Genomic DNA, 21,492 nt, shown 5'->3' with positions numbered 1-21,492 from the left:
TGCCTAAAGCTGACACTGGCAGCATTTGCTAACCTGCTGCTTTCTAAAATCAGTGAGGGCCATGATACCTTTGTTTGATGCCCCTTCTCTGGTTCTGCTGCACCCAGTCACAGCCTGAGGGGTGTTCGAGCCGGTGCTGGGAGAGAAAAGCCCTGTCTGCTAACACTGTGGGGGTGTAACCTGACTGGGGAAAGTGATTCACTGCCCTAACTGAAACACTTTCAGGTAGGAATGATAGGTTTGGTCATTGTCCTACCCAGCATGCTACTTGTCAAGTTGGAGTCAGGTCTTTCAGGCTGCCCCACGTGGGAATTTGTCTAGAGACCTGGAGAGCAGGGAGAGAGCACACTGTTGTGTTGTGTTGGCTCTGTGGTGTAGTTCAAGGTCAGTATGCAGAACAGCTGAATGACACAATAGTGCTTTTTGTACTGGTCTTTTTCAACAGCTCTCTTTGGCAATAGGTGCATAATTCAGTTGTAGACAGCTGACTTGAGGAACTCACTTGCCTGTGATGGCCAGCCAGAATCCTCTTGCCAGGGTGTCACCAGATGGGTGTGAGGAGCACAGAAATGGGGTTGTGTTGTTCTGGGTGTGTGAGCTGAGTGAAAGGTTTGCTGTTGAGTGCTGCCATGCCAGTGCTCACAGAGGGACAGTGTCTGTGTACCTGACGGGAGACAAAGCCTTGGAACCAGCTGCTGGGCACACAAAGGGAACCTGCAGAGCTGTTGTCTGTGTAGCTGAGTGTGAGTGGCCTGGTTCAGAGGGGAGCAGTGCTCCCCTGCCCTCCCTCAGGCTGCCCGCCTGCTCTTGCCCTTCCCTCTGTTACTGTCAGAGGCCTGATGCTCCCCTCATGGACAGCAGGAGCTGGGGCTGATTCCCTCAGCTCCCTGCCCCAGGGTGTGAGCTTGGCATTGTTCCCATACATGTGCTTGAGCTGTTGGGCTTTCACCCAGAAGCTGTTGCTGCAGAGGGCACCAGAACACCAGGGGCTGAGGGAGCGTTGCTTTATTGGGGTTTCTTTACTGTGGAGCAAAGGTAAATCAGATATGGAGGCTTGTCCTCTACAAGCTGCAGGATTCCTGTTGCCTCCTGCAGAGGACAAGGAAGATGCTTGCTTTGGGCCTTTCTCCTGAGAAAGCAACTGCAGGTGTGTGGCTCAGTGGCACTTGCAGGGCAGCAGGGGGGGGATGTGGGTCAGGGCAGGATGGCCACTGCTGCTTACGGGTGTTCTTGTGCAGCAGTTCCCTGCACCACTGAGTCGCTGTTTGCATCTGGCAGATTTGGATGAAGATGCTGTGCAGACAACTCGTGGGCTGCTGGTCAAAGCTGTGCTCTCGTGCAAGGGCATCTTCCCCTGCTGTCCTTCAGCATGGAGGTCCTGGGCTGGTTTGGGGGTGGCAGTGAGGATGCAGGCCAGTCCCAGGGTTGGAGTGCTATCCCCAAATACAACTCAAACTTCTGGTAACTGCATGGTAGGGCTGCATTGCAGAGCTGCTGCAAAGCCTCCTTGTGTGTGGTTTTACTGGGAGCCTGTAGGCCAAAACTCCTGCCAGCTTTGACAGCCCTGTGGGAGGGAGTGTCCGTGGCACAGCAGGCTGTGTGCTGTGGCTCAGTTAGGCTGGGCACCACTCTCCTGTGAGAGGCTGTTGTGTGCCTTCACTGCCACATAGGCTCACAGAATCCCAGAGTGGTGGGGGCTGGAAGGAACCTGCAGAGCTGCTCCAGCCCCTGCTAAAGCAGGTTCCCCTCGCTAAGGGGGCACAGGAACATGTCCAGGTGGGTTTGGAAACCTCCTGAGCAGGAGCCTCCACACCCTCCCTTGGCAGCCTGGGCCAGGGCTCCCTCACCTCAGCAGCAACAAAGCTTTTCCTTATGTTTAAGTGGGACTTCTTGTGTTCCAGCTTATGTCCATCACCCCTTGTCACTGGACACAACAGAACAAAGGAGTCACTGCATCCCCTTGGCAAACACCTTTCAAATACTTGTGTTGATGAGATCCCCCCTGAGCCTTCTCCAGGCTGAACAGCCCTGGGCCCTGCAGCCTTTCCTCATGGCAAAGATATTCCAAGGAATGGTTTGTGGGAGTCATTTCTGCCCTGCCTGAGCCGTGCATGGTGAGCTCCTGGTGAGCTGGGCAGTGAGGCTGTTCTCATGCCAGGAGCTGCCTGGCAGGAGGAACAAGCCTTGCTGGGGCTGTGTTGTGAGCAGGAGCCCCTGATGTGTCTGGGAAAGGCAGTGGGCTGTGCCCAGAGCTCTTCCTGCACTGCTGCTGCTCCTCTCCTCTTGCAGTGTTTCCCTGCAGCACCTTTCCTTTGGGAAGGTGAGTTCCTTCAGTCTCTGTTCCTCAGCTCCCTCATGGAGAGTCCCCACGTGCCATGGCCCCGGCTGTGCCTGCAGGCTCCAGCTACCGACGGCATCTCGGTGAGGCCAGGGGTAGCGCTGGGGGTCTGTGGTGCCTGCTGGGAGCTGGCAGTGTGCAGCATCCATGGGTTGCCCACCTGAGCTGCTCTGCCTTTACCAGCAATCTCCCTAGGAGTGCATGCAGCTGGGGGCTAACCACAGCGAGGTCCTTGAGGCTCCCACGGGGCCTTGTGCTGATGCAAGGGAAATACTGTGGGACGTGCAGGGGAAGACTCCTGAAAGCTGTTCCCAGGGCTTGAGTTTCACATCCCTCAAAAAAGAAAGGCTGAAAACTGCTGTGTCCAGGACTGTCGTCCCTTGCTGCCTGTGGCAAATGGGGTAAGAACCATCAGCCCCCACTGCTTGGGGGGCAGAGGGGGTTTGGGCCTCCTGTGGAGGGTCAACTGGCCACATTTGGAAGGAGGACGAGAGGGGAGGGGGGAAAGCCAACAGGCTCTCTCCCTAATGCAGCACCTTGGGTTTGCTTGAAGCAGCAGCTTTGTGCTGCCTTGTGTTGCTGCTGGGCAAGGAGACCTGCAGGGCTGCTCAGGGCCACTTCCTCAGCGGCCCAAGGTGCCCTGAGCTGGTGGTGCCCTCAGCAGAGGGCTGCAGCACCCCTGCATGCCGCTGCCCCACAGCTCCTGGGGATGAGGAAGGTGCTCTGGGTAAGTTCAGGTCTGGCCAACCTCATCTCCAGCAGCAACGCTTCAGCTGCAAAGACACTGTTCTGTGTGTAGCTGCAGCACTTGAGTTTGACCGGAGGAAGCATCAGGAAACAAATGTCAGGTTTCCAACGCTGTATTTATATCTTTACACATCTAGTAAACAAAGTCATTAAATCTGTAACACATACTGCAAACCTGTAATTAGAATCCTTCAATAAATGGTTTAAATTCTTCTGGCCAGCCCGTGTGAGTTCCCGCGTGCCCGTGCCGCCTGGTGCTCCCGTTTGGCTGAGGGCTTCTCCTCTCCTGAGCTGAGCCAGCAAGGCAGAGGGGCTAGGGCTGAGCTGCCAGCCCCGCCGTGCCCCTCGGGCTGCAGGGAGAGGGCAGCTGGGCATCTGCTGTAACTCCTGGGTGAGCAGCAGCTGGAACGGTGGTTGGCACCGCTCTGGTTCCAGGCTGAGCCACTCCTGGGCAGGCAGTGGGGTGGGGGCCTGGAGGCATTGCAGTAGGTAATTACCCTGCCCAAAGGCCCTGGCACACAGGCCTGGCCTTCCCTGTGCTCTGTCTTTGGTTCTCCCTGAGCGTGCTGGAGAGACGAGGAGCTGCTGTATGGCACAGTGAGGTGTGACTTGCGCTGCCAGAAGGGTCGGTGAGCTGGGGTTTGATCACCTAAAGGTGTTCTGTGCATGTTACTGCACTGGCTCTGCTGAAACATGTTATTACCAAGTGCAAAAGCTCAGGCCAGGCTCGTGTGGCCCTGAGCATCTCCCGTGGAAGAGCTGCACTTTATTTTCACCCTATCCAGAGTAAGGTTCCCTTCGTAGGACAACACCGGCGCCAAGAAAGTCGTTGGGAAGAGGGTGAGCAGCTGGCACTCGAGCTGAGGCTGCTGGGGGGCAGGGCCTGTGCCCAGGGGCAGGTATGGGCTGCTGCTGTGGGGCACGGTGCTGCTGTGGGGCACGGTGCTGCTGTGGGGCGCAGCGCTGGCCTCGCTCTGCCTCTGCTCCGGCACCTCCGCCACCATCCTCTTGTAGAGGTGGGGCAGCTGCTGCTCGGGAAGCTCCCCGTCCCGGGAGGAGGTGCTGGGCAGAGCCTGGTACCCCGGCTCCTCCTGCCCCAGGCTGCTCTCCAGGGCCCAGACACCGTTACCCCGGAGCTTGTCCTGCGGCGCCTCAGCCTTTCCCGGCGCCTCCTCCACCCGCGTCGTTTCGGGCTCCTCGAAGCCGCCGGGGCCGTGCAGGAACAGGCTGGAGGACAGGCTCAGCTCAGCCTGCCCGGGCACAACGGCAGGGGTCACTAAGCCATGCCCTGTGCCCTGCAGCCCTCCCCACACACAGCCCCTGCTGCTGCTGCCAGTGAGAGCTCAGCCTTGCTCTTGCGTTTCATTTGCCCTGTACAGCCCGTGGTCCAGCACGGTGTGAGAACAGAGCTCGGCTGCCAGTGTTTGCACTAGGAGATCGCTGACTGGCATGGCTCCAACCACCTTTTCTTCTCTGGGTGGTGGGATTAGAAGGGAGGAGGGGGGAAAACGAGTACACTTTACCTTCTTAGCCAGGTAGTTCTTGGCCCAGGCAGCATTAGCCGGGTCTGGGATGGCTTTGCTCTGCCACTGCGGCACCAGCGCCGAGAGCAGCGAGTGCAACCTGCAGGTGGAAGGCAGAGCGCGGTTCAGAGCAGGAGTGCTGGTCCCTCAGACCTGCCCCTGGGCCTGGGGTTCCCAATGGGCTCGGTGTAACCCTGACCCTGCCTCGGCAAGGACCTGCAGAGCCCCTGGCCAGGCAGAGGTAAGTGCTGCCCCGCAGCCTCCTGCTGGCTGATTGCCCACAGGGACTAGCAGCAGCCCTGTGGGCAGAGCCTGTCCTGGGAAAGCTGCCTGGGGACAGCTGTGTGTGGCTCAGAAGGAGAATGGGCTTTAATCCCAGGGCTTAACTTTGCTCCCAGGTTAATTGCTGAGGGTTGTCCCCCTTCTGTCCAGGCAGAAGCAGACCTTGAGCTCTAAGTTACGAATTCACAGTATGTCAAGTCAGGTTCTATTTTAAGCTCAGTGAGTGTTCTTATTTGTGTGTCCTGACACCTTTATTCAGAACAATCCTGACTGTTCCCCAGGTGTCCCAAAAGGCCACGACCACCCCTTCCAACAACAGCCCCGTGTTTCAGTGGGAGGTAACAGATGGATCCACTCACGCTTTTCTCGACGGAGGCACCGAACAAATGCAGGCTGAGACGATGAAGAAGCTGCAGGTAAGCACAACAGTCATCCAGTCCCCAGCACCTGAAATACACTCATCATTCATCTCTGGGGAAGAAATAACACGTTTAAATGTGGCAGTTCAAGGGGGACAACAGCCGTGGCCTGGTTGGTGCTGGCACTCCTAAAACATACCAACGCTTTTTGGGTTCAGAATCAGGAATCTGGGTGGACTGTTGGAGACAACAGTACTTTGTAATGTGAAGATGTCCCTTGAGACAAGCTGCCCATCACCCAAACATGCAAGTGCTGATCTCTCTTCCAGTACTGCCCCAACCTCTGACGGGGGATGCGAGCTCGGGGTGTGTGCAGCACGGCTGTGCATCATTATTAACCTGCCAGTGGCTGAGCTGTTCCTACCAAACACCTTCTGCTTCAAATGTAGTTCTTGTAAATCCAGGTTGTATACCAGGAAAACTTTTAAGCTGATTTAACTTCCTCTCCTGCTCTCCTCCCTGGATTTCTCCTGCAGTCTGTGGGAGAAACCTGCTCCCGTGCCATGGAGATGAGTTTCCTAACGTACATCACTCGGGAGCTTAAAGTTGTTGTGATGTTGCTGGGGAGGAAATGCAGCAGAACAAACTTTCTGGCAGTACTTAAGCACAGATTTTCCTCTCCTCTCTTCTTTGGGTTTAGTGACTGTCTGTCTTGATCTGGGCTCAAAGCCAATTTGATCAGAACAGTCCATCTCGCAGGACAGAAGCCCCCACTGCTGCCACTCGCTGTGCTCAGAAGGCTTTGGGAGGAGGTCTTGCTTTTGCACCCCCAAGAGGCACAGGGACCACAGGAGAGGGATGTGTATGTGCTGCAGGTGCCGTGGGGTGCTGTGCTCCTCATGAAGCCTCTGAGATGGCAGCTGCTTGAGTGACCCTGAGTCCTCAGGGAGCCACTGACTCGTGGGAGATGTGGAGGTCAGCAGGAGAGACCTGTGCCAGAGCATGAAGTACACAGAGGTCTGGGCCAGCAACTTGAAGGGACCAAACCTTTCCTTCCTCCTTCACAACAAACCATCCTGCTGGCCCTCAGCTGCTGTTCAATGACACAGAGAATGTCTTGCCACAGAGCTGGGGAGCTTCAAGAAAGATGCTGCATCTCAAAACTGTTTGAAACTAGCCATCTTCAGTAATTAAAGAGCAGCTAGAGATCTGGCTGGATGGCTTCAAGCTGAAAGAGGGGAGGTTTAGGTGAGATGTAAGGAAGTTCTTCCCCGTGAGGGTGGTGATGCCCCGGCACAGGCTGCTCACTGAGGCTGTGGCTGCCCCATCCCTGGCAGTGCCCAAGGGCAGGTTGGATGGGGCTCGGAGCAGCCTGGGCTGGTGGAAGGTGTCCCTGCCCACGGCAGGAGCTTGGAATGAGATGAGCTTTAAGACCCCATCCAATCCACCCCATTCTGTGCTTCTACAATCCTCAGTCATTAAAGAGGAGCAAGAAGAGCATTTCCAGCCTGTGGGAAAAGAGGTGGCCAAGGGCCAGGCCCTCTCCTGTCCCCTCCCCTGCCCTCCCAGCAGAGAGCCCTTACTGTCCAGGCAGAGGAGCTGGCTGTTGCCCCGGGGCCCGTCTCCAGCCGCCGTTGAGGCCGTCATCCAGAGGCTGTAGCGCTGGCCGGGCCGCAGCTGCGCCGGCAGCAGCCACCGCCGGGCCGACGCGTCAGGGATGGCTGCGGGGACAGCGGGAGCAGCACGTCACGGGCAGCAGCGCTGTCAGAGGCAGCTCACTCAGCCTGGCCACAAGCCCTCGTGGGCTGGCTGCCCGTGGCTCCCTGGCTGCACCGAGCTCTCAGAAGGCATCTCCCTCCCGTGCATCCTCCACCCTGGGGCGTGCACGTCGCCTTGCTCTTCACCAGGGACCTACCGTAGGCGTGTGGGGCTGCCTGCCCGTCCTGGCTCTGCAGGTAGATGTGGTACCCTGTGATGCAGCCCCGCTGCTGCTGGGCAGGGATTGCTTCCCAGGAGACCGCCACGCCGTCTGCCCGGGGGGTTGCGTACGCCTGGGGCCCAGCTGAGGGTGCTGCAAAACGAGAGGCTGACTGTGAAGGCTGAACTTGAGCTAACAATGTGTGAGAGAGTGCTCTGGGGCTTACCTTCTGCTGCTGAGTAGCCCCTGACTGATGCCTCTTGGCCAGCTCTGCCACGGTAGAGTGCGGACACGTTGATCTGGTAGCACACGTTATCCTTTATGTGCTCTGAGCCAAGAAAAGGGGGTGGTGAAGGGTTATCACCTGCTTAAACCAGAGACAAGCCTTTTGATTATTGGTGTATCTTTCATAAAGAAGGAAGAAAGGTCTTCTCCAGGCTCTCCTGTTCAGCTTGGCAGAGCCTTACTGTGCGTGAACAAAGGATGTCAGCCCTCCCATGGGGGGAAGCCCTTTAGTTTCCCTATGAAGCAGAAGCTGCTGGCAGCCCTGCACCCTCAGAGGGGCACCTCAGCTGCCTTTGGTGCTCTGGCCCAAGTGAGGAGGTGAACAGCTCTTGCTCAGAGATCCAAGGTGCAGAGTTGGGTTGTGCCTGAGCCCAATTAGGAGGCATGAGAACCTCACACCCTACTCCTTCCCCCTGAACCGTGTCTGTGGGGCAAGGGAGGTCACAGGGTCTCAGTTTGCTCCTTTCTAAAGCAGAGCACAAAGTGTTGAGGTGAATATCTTGCATTTTCCAGCTCCTTGGAGAGTGGAGTTGTAAACACCTCACAGGCACAGCACTGGGGCAGAGGACAGGAAAGAGTAACGAGGGTCACGCTTGCTGTCACCCCCTTGTAACTTCAGAGCAAGCTGATGTGCAGGACACCAACACTAGTGCTGGTTGGGATTAGTAATCAGCAATTAGTAGAAGGGAAATAGGCTTTTCTTAAGCCTATGATCTCTTGTAGCTGTAGCTGGCTTGTTCCAATGGGGAGGGACCGTTTTCCTCCGACATTTTCCTTAGCAGACACAGATTTCAGCTGAGGGTGACTGCAGAGCTGAGCCCAGAGCAGCCAAGGATTATGCTTTTTCCTCCTCCTATATAGAAAGCTTTAAATGCCATCACTTCTCGTGCTGAGTTACTGAAAAGGGAGACTGACTTATCCCTGGAAAAGCTTTCAGGCCGAAGCTTTCCTTACCTGCAATGGCTGTGGACAGGCTGGATGGGGGCAGCTTCACCCAGGAGGGCTGTGGCTGCGGGTCCCTCTGTGCCTCTGCCCACTGCACCACGTACCCACTGAGGGACGACGTGGGTCTGACGGGGGGGCTCCAGCTGACAAAGATGCTGCTGTTTCCCATGGCCACGGCAGAGACCTTCTGAGGAGGAGGTAGATCTGACAGGGGAGGGGGAGCAACCCCAAGAAAGACACCAACAGCACAATCTTCCCTTAGAATCACAGAATGGTTTTGATTGGAAAAGCCCCTGAAGCTGCTGCAGTCCCAGCCCTCCCCTCCCCTGCCCAGCCCAGCACTACCCCACGGCCCTCAGCACCTCAGCTCCACGGCTGTGGGATCCCTCCAGGGCTGGGCACTGCCCCAGCTCCCTGAGCCATGAGTCAGTGGTGGGCTTGGCAGGGTGAGTGGAGGGCTGGGACTCCAGCAGCTTCAAGGGCTTTTGCAACAGAAGTGCTTGTAGCCAGAAGTGCTTCTAGCCAGAGCATGCAGCACGGAGCAGAGCGCTGGAGCCAGCCCTTACCCTGGGTGCCCAGGCTGGTGATGATGGATGCAGGGGGGGAGCTGCCCCTGGAGTTCTCAGCAGTGACTGTGACCCTGTAGCCCTGCCTCGGTGTGAGCCAGCTGAGGTGGAGGTGGCTGGTGTGGGTGGTCTGTGCCTCTTCTGCCAGGGGGCTCCCTGGGGCCAGCGCTTCGAAGGTCACCGAGTACCGCAGGATCTTGCCCCCTGCCTCAGCCTTGCTCAGAGCCTGCAAGGGAAGGGCACTTGTTACTCTGCTCAAGCTGCTGCCAGGCTGGGGTGCCCAGCATGCTGCCCAGCAAGGGCTCAGGCCCCAGGGAGGAAGGTGTGCTCAGCCATGTCTGAACCACCTATTCTTAAATGCCCCTTCTACCATGAAGGGGGTCTCTGTGTCACCTCCTGAGGGCCTTTATCAGGCTGCAGTTTGCACACACACACACACACAGAGACACACACACAAACAGACAGACACACACACACAGAGGGATTCCCATGGAGCTGCAGCCCCTTCCCCGTGCCAGGCACAGATGGGCAGCCTCATGTCAGCCCTGGCAGAGGGGTGGCTTCGGAGCATCTCCCTGACCCAGCCACTCAAGCTGCCTCCCTCCAAGCAAGGAACTTCCACTCAAAGGTGAGTTTCTTTCTCCTCTAATAGCCAGAAGGTTATTTAGAGCAGCAGTGTTGTGTGCCGGGCTGTGGCAGGGAGCAGCCAGCGTTCTCCAGTCACTAACCATCACATTGTTACTTCCATCTCTTCTAAAGGCTGGGGGAAACAAGCAGTGCTACAGGGGTTGTTTTCTCACTCCTCCAGACTTGCTTTCTTCCACAATGCTTTTATTGCTGTTTCTAAACTCCCTGAAGCTCTCTTGGCCCGAGCTGCAGCTGCTGTAAGGGCAGCATGGTTCCCCCCACCACCACTGCTCATCAGTGAGCACATGCTTTTATTGCTAAAAATAGGCCATGTTTTTCTCCCAAAGAAAGGCAGTGTCCTTGCTGCAGCATTTCCCTTTGCTTTCCACCATGGCTGTGCACATGTGCATAAAGCCTGTGCTGGCTTTCCCTGCGGCTGGAATCTCTCGGGAAGCTGTGGCATCCAGCCCTGTGCAGTGAGCTCATGCCCCACAGGAGGGCACAGAGGCATTTGCCCTGGAGTCTCTCTCAATGCTGTATGTCTTTTATTTCTTTTTCCTGTTTGCTTCCCAGCTTAGTGAAGCTCTTTTGCTGTGAGCTGCCCGTTTCCCAAGCAGCAGCGGAGCTGGGGATGCAGCCTCCTCCTTCCTTGGGCCTGAATTCGAGCTGTGCTTTTGTAAGGGGGGACAAGGAGTATTCACAGCACTGCTGGATTGGGGAAAAGCAGCAGTTTTGCATTGGAGGAAAATGCATGGTTTTGCTTCCAGCTGCAGTAAGGAATTACTGAAACCCCATCCCTTAAACAGAGATCTCTGCCAAGTCAGCCTGTGCTGCCCCTTGTGCTGCTTGCCCCAGTCCAGGCTGCCTGCACTTGTGCTATCAGTTTCTCAGCTCCTGTGCTGGGAGTTCCTCGTGTTTGCCTGCTCTGGTTTGGTAACAAAACCCAAAACACAAAAGGAAGAAGGGAAAAACAACACTTTTAAAACCAGGAGAATGTTTGCAGTGTCACAAGCACTTTGGCAGTGGCTCTGTCACACACCCTGAAAGGAGAGGCAGCTGTTAACCATTAGGAGACTCTGTGATGCTGTGGGGTCTGTAAGGTGGTTGTCTGTCCCTTCAGAGACATCACCAGGGACACAGGGTCGCTCTGTGGGAATGGGAACACCATGGAAAGGTGGTGGCTGAGCTCCTCTTCCTGTCACTGATGGGATGTGCTGGGAACATGCTCTACTTCCAGCATGGCAGAAAGTCTGGGGAACTCTGAAGGGGAAGCTGTAGGTAGAAAGGTGCTGCCACATCTTCCAGGGGAGGCGAGCCTGGGGTGGCAGAGTTGGTCTGCATCACTGGGCACTGGCAAAAGCTCTCCCTAGGTTCAATCCCTCACTATAGACACACAGAAGCCAGAGTTCTCCCTCTAACCTTGCTGATTTTTTTTTGCTGCCCCTGCTTAGGTTTCCCTGAACCTACCTTCCAAAAGAGAGAGATGTTCTGCTGGTGAGAGTCCAGGTCCTGCTGTCGGTACCAGATGTCCAGGAGCCCCGTCGGTGCTGGGGGGGAAGGAAAAGGGTGAGTGGAATTCACGGCTGTGCTCTGAGGCAAACAAACAAGACTCTGAGTAGGCAAAGGAGGTACAAATCCTGACACAATGAAAATCTAAGCTTGAGAGGGTCCCTGAAATGCTGCAGTACGTAATAGCCCGTGTCTGTTCTGGGAGTTCAGCTGCTTTGATGATGGTGCAGAGTGGGTTTTGCTCTGCTGGTGACTTTATGCTGCGCTAGGATGGCTCCCAAGGAAGCCTATGCACCACAATGACAGCATGAGCTCGTGTCTTTGCATCAAAGTCAAGGTCCTCAGGGTTGGCTGTGTCATGCCAAAGCAGCAGCCAGCCTCAGGTGACAGGGTTTGGAGGGTGTTGCTGTTTGGCTCTGGGCGGCAGATGTCTAACAGGCAGGACCTCATCAGGGAGAGCTTCCAACCTCCCTTCTTACCACAGTTCTCCTTATGGTCACACAGTGACTGGAAACCCTTGATGTTTTTGAATCAACCTTCCAAAATAACACTAAAGCAAACCTGTGGCTGCAGGAGCTGCTGAGCAACATCCAGAATCAGAGTGAGCCACATAAAGCAAGCCAATGCGATGAAAGGTAATGAAGCCCCGTTCCTCAAGGTCCCTGCCCCAAATAAACCCATCCAATTCAGGCAGCAATTGTTGCTAATAACGTAAGCAGCAGGCAGCTGTTGCACAACCCCAACTAGAATGGGGCTGCCTGCTATTTCTTATGCCCAAAGACAGAGAAAATCCTCAGTGCCAGCAGTGTTAGGAGCTGTTTGTCCTGCATGAACTGCAAATAGTGCCTGGGATGGAAACAAGAAGCAGGACAGGCAGAAGAAATAAAAGTGAGAGCGAGGGAGGAAGGGGCAAGATCAAAGCAGGAAAAAAATAGAGTAAGGGATGGTGTCTGTTGGAGTCCAGCTCAGATTTTAAGGTTCATCCTGTATGCAAACCACATGAATTAGCTGGGATAAAGCAATATGCTCACTTGTGAAGAGTAAAGAACAAGCTCCTTGCAAAGGTGTGCTCCTGAATTGGTGAAAAGCCAAGCTGCTGGGGAGAATTCCAGCTCCTTCAAGGAAGGGCAGCCAGTCCCCATCCCTGGAGATGTTTCAGAGGTGCACAGCTGAGGTGCTGAGGGTTCGTGGTGGGCTTGGCAGGGTGAGGGGAGGGCTTGGAGCTTAAAGAGCTTTTCCAATGGTAATGATTCTGTGATGTACCCAGAGCTCCTTGCCTGCAGCCTCCCCTTGCTGTCACCAAGCCTGAGGAAGGAAAATGCTCCTGCATGAGCTCAAAGAGACTCTGGTTTCCCAGCACTGGCTGGGTAGAGGAGCGACGACCACAAATGCTGCAGCAAGCCAGCGTGTGTCAAGAAGGTTGAGGAAACTGTTGAGAGGAAGGTGGGGGAGGGAAGGAAAAGTTCACACCTTTAGCCTCAATCAATGCTTGTTACAGAAACTGATGCAGTCAGAAGTGGCAAATAGGGTGAGTAATAACAGCACCAGCCTGAGGAGCTGATAGTAATTCACCAAAAAGAGCAGGGAAAGGCAAGGGGAGGGGGGGACAGGAGAGGATGCCAAAGCAGCTGAGACATCTGTGGTCAAACACCCTTCTGAGAAGCTTCTTTCAGTTCTTCTGTGAGCAGTTTTGCAGCAGGTGAGTTTGTGCAGCTCAGGCAAAGCCGGGCAGCAGGTGTGTGAGTGTGTGTGCAGCCCAGGGCAGGCTTGGCAGAAAGGAGTGGAGTCGCCCCGGGGATGGTGCTGTGTGTCCCTGAAGCTGCTTTCCTGTTGGCTCTGGCTCTGGATCTACAGAGATTCTGCAAACCAACTAGCCAAAGGCCAGCAGTGTTTTGCCTTCATTGGCTAAAGGTGTCCCCTGAGAGGGAAGGTCAGAGGTGCCATCTGTGTTACCTGCTTCGGGGCTGTGGCTCTGCTTGGCGCTCCAGTCGCTCCACAGCCCTCGCTCAGGGTGAAGTTTACAGCTGACCTGAAACTCATAGTCTGTGTCAGGCTCCAGGCCATAGAGACTCAACCTGTCACTGTTTAAGCTTTCAACCTTTAATGGAGATAAGAGGAGACGTAACGTTAAGCTCAGGGAGAAGTAAAGGCTGAAGGCAGTGAGTTACTGCTGCTCAAAGCAAGCCCGGCCAGACAAAACACGGCTCTCAAAGAACAGTGGGGAAAACCTTGATGTGAGGCAGCTTTAATAACTCCAGGGATGGTGCAGTGAATCATCAGGCTCGTGGCTCTTCCTCATTTAGTTGTGCAAAGGTAACAAAAGTTCTGCTGGTGTGCCCACTCCAGCAGTACATTCATTTCACCCCTGGAAACCAACGCAGAGGCTCCCCACGGAGAAGGAGACCTTCCATGGTCATTCCCATCCTCTGGGAATGGCATGAGCTACAGCGAGCAGGTGTGACCATGTTGCAGTAAATGGTGGGTGAAGCACAACCTCTGACCCTTCAGTGCACCATCCAGACAGTTACCATGAGACTACGCAAGTTCTTACAGCACCAGCGTTGGACTTTGGTGTCAGACCAACGTTAGTTTGTGGCCCATGGGAGACAGTTTTCCTGAAATATGATGTGAGAGAGGGGCAAACTGGGACAAACTGGTTGTGGGATGAAGGAAAGAAAACACCAGTTGAAGCAGCCTGCGAGGGTGATGATGTGGTGTCCTCCTCGGGTGCGGGTTACCGTGCTCCAGGGGTGCCTGCCGAGGGGACGGTATCTCAGCCTGTGCTGCTGCGCTTCCTCGTGCCACAGGAACGTGCAAGTGGTCCCAGAAGGATTTCCAAACTCCACTGAGAAGTTGGGTGGATGTGGCTTCACTGGCAGCAAACAGAGAGAGAGAGAGCCAAAGGGTGCTCAGAGCCACGGCCTCATACAGGGGTTACACAGAGAAGAGCAGGACAGCTTTACGCTGACTTGGACAGAACCTTCTGGGAGCTTTAAACAAGAGAGTGCTTCAAGTGTCAGGCCCTTCTGCATGGCTGCTGCTAAGGGAAAGGCAGGAAGGCATGCATTTACCTATGTCCATTAAGGTGAAGCTGAGAGGCTGTGAGAAAGCACTGCCCAGCTTGTTGGAGGCAGAAACCACGACGGTGTAAGCAGAGTCCAACCTCAACCTGCTCAGAGCCAGCGAGTCAGGCGCCTCCTCGGGGCCTTGCTGTGCCACACAGGACACGTCGGTGCCGTTGGAGAGCCTGGAACAGAGGGCACACGCTGGCTTCACGCTCTCCTGGACCTGAGGAGAGCTCCTGCTGGGGCGAGTCAGGCCACAGCTCCTGTCCTGGAGGCTCTGGCAGCATCCCTGAGGCTGGGCTGCTGGGGCAGCCTCCTGTGCTGAAAGGCAGGAGATCACCTGCCCCTGGAAAGCTCCACCTGCTGAAGTGCAGAGGTTACAGCACATCCCCCTCTGGCTAGGCTGGCAGTAAAGGTGTTCCACTGCTTTTGGGGCTCAGCTGCAGACAGGAGATGCTGCTGGGTTTACACCGAGCTGCAAGCTCACAGGTAGGTTCATTTCAATAGCTTATTCCTAATAGCTCTCTGTGAATGACCACAGGTGTTGGCACACAGAGTTTTTTTGGGGGGGATGATGGATTTGGGGCTTTTGTCTTTCTTTGTTGTGTAAGTTAGTGATTAAAAATCTGCAGTCTGATGGTCAGGCTGCACAAGTCCAAACACAGCTTTTAGTTCTGAATCTGTCACTCAGCCCATTGCCTCAGGTAACTCATTTAGTTCCCCTGTGTTTTTCCTTCCACATCAGTGTTTGTATCGCCTTGGTTTGGGCTGACCTTTTGTGTTTTGTCATGTACTTAATTACCTGCTGGCAAGCACTGCTCTGTCTCTACATTACAGCAGTTCCAGGACTCATATCCACACCTCCCTGGTCTCCCTCCCTCTCCTGCTTGAAGAGTAGCAACGAGGCTGGACAAGCTACGAGGACAGTTGCTGCTACCTTGCCCAACAGAAGCAAGTGAGGAAGAAGAAGGTGAAGGAAGGTGAGCCTTGGAGATGGTCACCATGCAGCACCTCAGAAGCAAACAGGGCCCAGTTCAGCCTACCCAGTGGTTTGTAAAAGGAGAAATTCTTTCCAGCCAGACACTGGCTTGGATGGAGGTTTTTAACAGGGTTCCTCTGCACAACCATTCCCAAGATCCAAAGCTCTCCTAAGGCACGTTGATGTCTCTGGAGAGGGGGGAGCCTTTACTCTTTCCCCACAGTTTACTGCAGAAGTCACCACAATCTTTTTTCAGGGTAGGCTCAGGAAAACCAGAGAGAGCAAAAATACAGGTTGGGTCTAAAACAGGAAGCAAAAATAACACATTTCCAAGCAAAGTCCCCCGCAGTCTCCTCAGCTCAGCTCGGAGACAGAGTGAGCAGCTCAGGTCATGGGGTTTCTGGTGCTGGCACTGCTAACCACAGAGCCACCAAACAGAGATCCACCCTGGGAAGGAGCAGGTCTGAGCAGCCCTGTTGAGCCTCCCTCCCCTTGTCCTGCACAGCCCTTTGCTGAACCCTGCAGAGCTAGCCTGCAGCGACTGGGGACACAAACGGGCTTTGGACTCGCCAGTTGGCTTCTGCAATCACGGCAGCCTTGGTTGTCCAGCAACCACCCCTTCTGTGTGCTTTGGTAAGGGTAAGCTTCAATAAGTGGTGTAAAAAACCAACCCCCCCAACAGCCCTGCAGCAAAGGCAGAGGCTGTGCTACTCACTGGATGGCGTAGGCAGTGGTGATGTGGGTGAGCCGGCCCTTGTCCCAGCTGCAGGTGGGGTGACCCTCCAGCCCCTGCTGCACACACGACACGTTCCGGGGCTCATCTGGAGGATCTTAAACAGAGGTGCTGGTCAGTTTTTCCTTCCTTGATGATGTCAAGGGGAGACACTGTTTAGAGAACGACAGGCTGGGCTTTTGGTTTGGGGGTTTTGAAGGATTTCAAAGGCAAAATATTGGGGCTCATGGTTTTTGTATGTGAGAAGAGCTGAGTCTGGGATCTCTGCTGGGACACCCAGAGACCTTCCAAAAGTGCCAGAGGAATACAAAAAGCTTAACAGCTCCCCAGGCTGGGCATCACCAGCTTTGCTTGAAGCAATCAGCCGTTGTTTCTTGTGCTAAAAGCGAGCTGCACTGGTACAGCAGGTGGCTGCAGCAGCAGCTCAGCTGGCTAGAAGGAAACCTAAAGTCCCTTTAGACTTTTCCTTGCAAGCCCCCTGTGCCCTGGAGAGACTGGTGGAACATGAGGAGTATATCTGCTCTGAGAGGGTAGATTTGTTTAGCACCTCACCGTTTATCAGTAGCAGAGATGCACAGTCCCAGGCAGGAACAGCTGAAATGCAAAGAGCCCCTAACAGCCAGCCCCTTTTCTGGTAAAGCACCCCCTACTGCTAGCTGCTGGCACTCCAGAACGAGGGATAATTAAACCTGTCCTTACTTCCAGATTCTATATCGATGCCACAGATGAGTTTTGTCTCGTGGGGGCAGATCCTTTTGCACGTAAAGGTGTGTGTGCCATAGCTATGGACAACAAATGTGGTGCTCACTGAGCTGCCATAATTGCTGATTAGCTCGGATGTGTTTGAGAAAATAACTGTCCTGCAGGGCTGAGGGTGGTGCAGATGGCACGAGAGGGTGATGCTGGTGCCGGGCTGGACAGCAGAAGAGGTGTTAGTGGTCATGGTGCCTCTGACACAGATCTCTGCAGCGCTGTGGGGAGGGTGGCTGGCAGGCACGTTGCCTTGGCTGCACGCTTCTGCAACAGAAGGGGAAACCAAGCCTTTACCTGGGGTACAGTGCTCATCTTCCTGCACAGCGTGCTGCAGAGAGCCACCCCTCCACACCCCCTTCCATTTGTAGTGCAAGAATTCCAATGCAGTGCAAGAATTCCAATGCAGTGCTGATTAACCAGGGTCAGAAAACAAGGGGCATCTCCCAGTCATCAAACAAAGCAGCACCACCCCAGGCACCAGAGCTCTTTTCCCACGGTGGTTTAAGGCAGTGTCTGTGCTTGAGTGAAGCAGTGGCAGCTCTGCCTCTACTGAAGGTTTCCTCTGATTTGCAGAGACTCCCCTGGCATGCTCCTGTCTTTTCAGAGTGGCCCAGGTGGCATCAGGCAGCCCTTCATTTGCCAGCATGCTCCAGAATACCCCTGTGCTGGGCAAACAAGCTGGGCAGTGGCAGAAGAGAGCGGAAAAAGGCTGGAGCACTATTTCCCCTTACAGCTGAGCTCTGCCAGACTGTGGAAGCTGACTGGAGAGGTGTTTTCTTAGGTAACCAACAGACCTACCTTAACCTAAACCAAATAGCCTCTCAGCATAATTTATTACAACTGTTTTATGCCCCTGTGCTGGGCCCTGGGGAGGCTGCAGCTCCAGGGCTGTGCTCAGTGCTGGGCCCGTCACTCACTGCCACAGGGACACTGAGGGGCTGCAGCTCCAGGGCTGTGCTCAGTGCTGGGCCCCTCACTCACTGCCACAGGGACACTGAGGGGCTGCAACGTGGCCAGAGCTGGGCACAGAGCTGGGGAAGGGGCTGGAGCACAAGGGTGCTGGGGAGGGGCTGAGGAACCAGGGAGACACCTAATTAGGCTGATTGCTGTTTTTTTAAGTGATAAATGCTATGTAGAACAAAGAAATGTATCTTACCTGCTCTGAGGTGCACCAGCAACCAAATTGCTGTGGGCACAAACCATGGGCACAGCATTTTGTTCCCTATGGAGGAATGAAACACCTTTTAGCAGTCCCTAAGGAATGGGAAAACAATTTACAGATGTGTGTGTTTTACAGAGAATCCAAAAAGCTTGTTTCATGAGGCCTCTGTAATCAACGTTCTCTGCTATCCTGGCGAAGTTGTGACCCTCAAGACCCTGCCCTGAGCAGCACCTGAAGTCTGGATGGTCCTCCATCAGGCACAAGAGGTGGGGGAATGGCAGAGTTTTGGGTGCTGTAGAACTCTGTGCTTTAAAACCAGACAACTCTGTGCTTTAGACAAAGAAATATTTGCTTTCTTCTCTCCCAAAGACCCCCTGCAAGCCCAGAACTAAAACTCTTTCTGTGAAAGGCAAGGACAAGCCCCTCGTGCTGCTTCTCCTCAGGACAGGGTTTGGATGCCCCACTCCAGCACTGCCCCTATCCTCCTGAAATCCCACAGCCCCTTTGGGATGGGGCAGCCCCCTTATGTCCCCACATGTGGGCCCTCCTCTGCTCTTCAGCCTTTGTACAGGTGGCCCCAAATCCAGAGGATCTCATCCCAGATGATTAACACCGCCTCAAGGTTCCCAGACCCGAGGGTTACACATCAAATCCCAGCCAAGCCCTTGGGAACCAGCACTCTGCCCATTCCTTGGGCTTGCTGGAAGGTGCATCCTCCCACACAGCTGGTGGATATTTGGCTCTGCCCCGAGGGACAGAGCTGCAGTCATGCAGGACTGAACAAAACAGCTTTTGAAGTGTTTTAAACTCCGTAGGAGTGCTCAGAACTCCTGTTGAAATGCCATCTGATGCCATGTGGAGCCTCACTCCGTTAAACCTGCACTCTGGAAGTGATTCTTACAACACAAATTACTCAAAGCCAGCCTGAGCCACCCTCAGTGTTTTCTCCATCAGTATTGCAACCAGCATTAACAATTCTTTCCTTTTCCCCCCCCACTTCCTCTGCAGAACCGCAGGAGTGATGAGAACAAGAGTGGACACCTCAGAAATGAATGCACCAGCAAGTGCTTTCTGTAACTCCTGACCTGTCACAGGGCTGCAGCTGCTTTGCCATGCTGGAAACAAACGACTGGAAAGTGAAACCTTAGAGCCTGACTGCTTCTCATACCATCTGCTTCCACGGGCATGGGTTGCACCGTGCAGGCTTTGCTACGTGTGTATTGAGAAAAGTAAAACGAGTTGCTTGAGGTTGTTTTTCTCTGAGGGGATGGGATCCATTCCATGTTTTTGAGGTGAATGTGAAATGCACAAAGTCTACCCCAGTGCCCTGCTGACACTTTGCTTCACTTAACTCCAGATGTTCTTCAGCCTGAAATGGGAAGCCTTGCCACAGTGGCTCAGTTTACTCACAGACACTTCACGTGGTGCCTTCTGTAGGTGATTAGTAACTGCAAGGATGAGCAATCACAGCACCAAGGTTCTTCAAGTAAATGCTCTGCCTTCCAATAAACTGAAATTGCCCAGTGACTGTGTAAACATCCTTCAGACAGCTCCCTTTCTGACAGCAAAACTGTACCCAAAATACTTGAGTCAACAGACAAAAATAGCCTCTCTACAAATAGTTTTAATCAGTGGTTTACTTAGGTAAGTGCTAGACAATGTATGCAGCAGAGCATAGAAAGTGTGAGCAGTGTAAAGCACGAGCAAAGCAGGAGGAACAACCTTCAGCTTAGAGCAAAGACATCAGATGGAAGAAAAACATCTTCAGAAGAAAATGAAGAGAAAACCTCCAGAGGGGAAAGTTAGTGTTGCTGTGCATAGGCTCCAGAAAACACAAAGGACATTGTCCTGGCAAATAGGAGGCAGGGGAAGTGTAAGGTGTTCACAGAGTCTGAGCTTGTGCCTGGTTGTGTGTGTTTATCTCTGTTAATCTCGGCTGGGGGCAGCAGGTACAGACCATCCATTGTGTTTGCTGAGGGATTCACCATCACTACAGGGGCTGTTTACAGCACCCAGCTCGGGCTCTGCCACGCTGCTTTCCCTTGGAAAGCACACAAGCTCTGCAGTTTGCTTTTAACCACCTCGGTATGCCTTTGCCCCTGCTTCCCCCTCAAATCCCTCCCCACAAAGCGTGTGTCTGCTCTCAGGGTCTGCCCTGGAGCCCACAGCTGGGAACACACACAGTTCTACAAAATGCTCTTGCTGCCACGCTGTTCCTGACCTAGCACTCATCCCACCAGCTGCACTGGCAGGCACCTTCCCACCCCAGCAGGCTGCTGTGAGCCCAGCGAGGACAGGGACTGCAGCCTTGAGGCCATCCTGCCCCACCTCAGGGGTTCCTCACCAGAGCTTCCAAGGGGGGGTTGTTAATTGGACCTCATGGTAAGAAGGGACAGTGTACAGCCTTTCAGTGCTGTGCTCCCTTAGGCAGCTCCATCCCAGATGGGCAACGAGCAGCCTGGGATGGACACTGAGCATCCCGGGGCAGGCAACGAGCATCCCGGGGCAGGCAACGAGCATCCCAGGGCAGGCAACGAGCATCCCGGGGCACAGGTGCCACGCAGGGACGGGCACCGAGCACGGCAGGGCTGGCAACACCGCTGGGGATGCAGGCAATGAGCATCCCAGGGCAGGCAATGAGCATCCCGGGGCACAAGTGCCGCGCAGGGACGGGCACCGAGCACGGCAGGGTTGGCAGCACCATGGGGCATGCAGGCAACGAGCATCCCGGGGCAGGCAGCGAGCATCCCGGGGCAGGCAGCGAGCATCCCAGGGCAGGCAGCGAGCATCCCGGGGCAGGCAACGAGCATCCCGGGGCACAGTTGCCGTGCAGGGACGGGCACCGAGGACGGCAGGGCTGGCAGCAGCGCTGGGGATGCAGGCAGTGAGCATCCCGGGGCAGGCAACGAGCATCCCAGAGCAGGCAACGAGCATCCCGGGGCACAGGTGCCGTGCAGGGACGGGCACCGAGCACGGCAGGGCTGGCAGCAGCCCGGGGCACGCCGGGTCCCCTCCGCTGGCCGCTCCTTGCCCAGCACATCGCCCACTCGCCACCCGCCTCGCCAGCGCCCAACAGCCCCGGTGCGGGGGGGATGCCCGTCCCCGGCAGCCCCCTCCCGCCGCGCCTTCGCCCCCGCGGCCCGGCCCGTGGCGAGGGGAAGCGGAGGCCAGCCCGGGCTCCCCCCGCGCCCAGCCGCCACCGGCGTCGCTCCCGCCGCAGCCTCCCGCCGCCGCCCCGCTCCGGTGCCGCCCCGCTCCGGTGCCGCCGCGCCGGGGGCCACGCCGCAAGGGGTGCCCGGGGGGCTCCTCCGTGCCCCGGCGGCTTTTCACCCGGCTGCAGGTCGCGGCAAGGAAAGAGCAGCGGCAGCAGCGGGCGAGAAAGGCTCGGCCCTCCCGCAGCATCCCCTGTTCACCCCCCATCCCACCCCCCGTCTTTCTCGCTGGGGAGGTAGCGCACGGGGAACTCGAAGGGCTGAAATCCCGAGTCGGGTGAGAAAACGATGAGATTACCGGGAAAAAGAGTTTGTGCAGCTCCAAGTAACCGGCGCTGCCCGCGCGGTGCCTCTTGAGCCCGAAACGACTAGCAGTGCGATTAGATAAAGCCCAGCCTCCCGTGTTAGGAGGGAGGGGATTGTCCTGAGAGGTGTCCACTGTGATTCTTACCTTCAACGTGATTCTGGCTTTCCCGTTCCTTGCAGCAC

General features: G+C 55.4%; 2 protein-coding genes across 2 annotated transcripts; one reads left to right on the top strand and one right to left on the bottom strand.

The window, feature by feature from the left end:
- Positions 1-3,801: 3,801 nt before the first annotated feature.
- Positions 3,802-17,843, bottom strand: IL12RB2 (interleukin 12 receptor subunit beta 2). The gene is made up of 14 exons (XM_062003926.1): positions 17,786-17,843; positions 16,576-16,893; positions 15,859-15,973; positions 14,171-14,346; positions 13,838-13,971; positions 13,053-13,197; positions 11,058-11,137; positions 8,964-9,189; positions 8,407-8,601; positions 7,394-7,495; positions 7,165-7,320; positions 5,250-5,337; positions 4,609-4,708; positions 3,802-4,335 (listed from the first exon to the last, which is right to left on the bottom strand). Exons 1-14 carry the CDS (start codon positions 17,841-17,843, stop codon positions 3,802-3,804), a joined length of 2,427 nt encoding a protein of 808 aa, XP_061859910.1.
- A 2,823-nt stretch (positions 17,844-20,666) lies between these two features.
- LOC133626270 (basic proline-rich protein-like) lies at positions 20,667-21,284 on the top strand. The gene has a single exon (XM_062003923.1). The coding sequence runs from the start codon at positions 20,667-20,669 to the stop codon at positions 21,282-21,284; it is 618 nt and encodes a 205-aa protein (XP_061859907.1).
- Positions 21,285-21,492: the final 208 nt, after the last annotated feature.

The sequence above is a fragment of the Colius striatus genome, chromosome 10, assembly GCF_028858725.1.
Source record: "Colius striatus isolate bColStr4 chromosome 10, bColStr4.1.hap1, whole genome shotgun sequence".
Classification (NCBI taxonomy): domain Eukaryota; kingdom Metazoa; phylum Chordata; class Aves; order Coliiformes; family Coliidae; genus Colius; species Colius striatus.
Note: the sequence above shows the minus strand (reverse complement) of the source record. Positions and strands in the feature narration are given on the sequence as shown.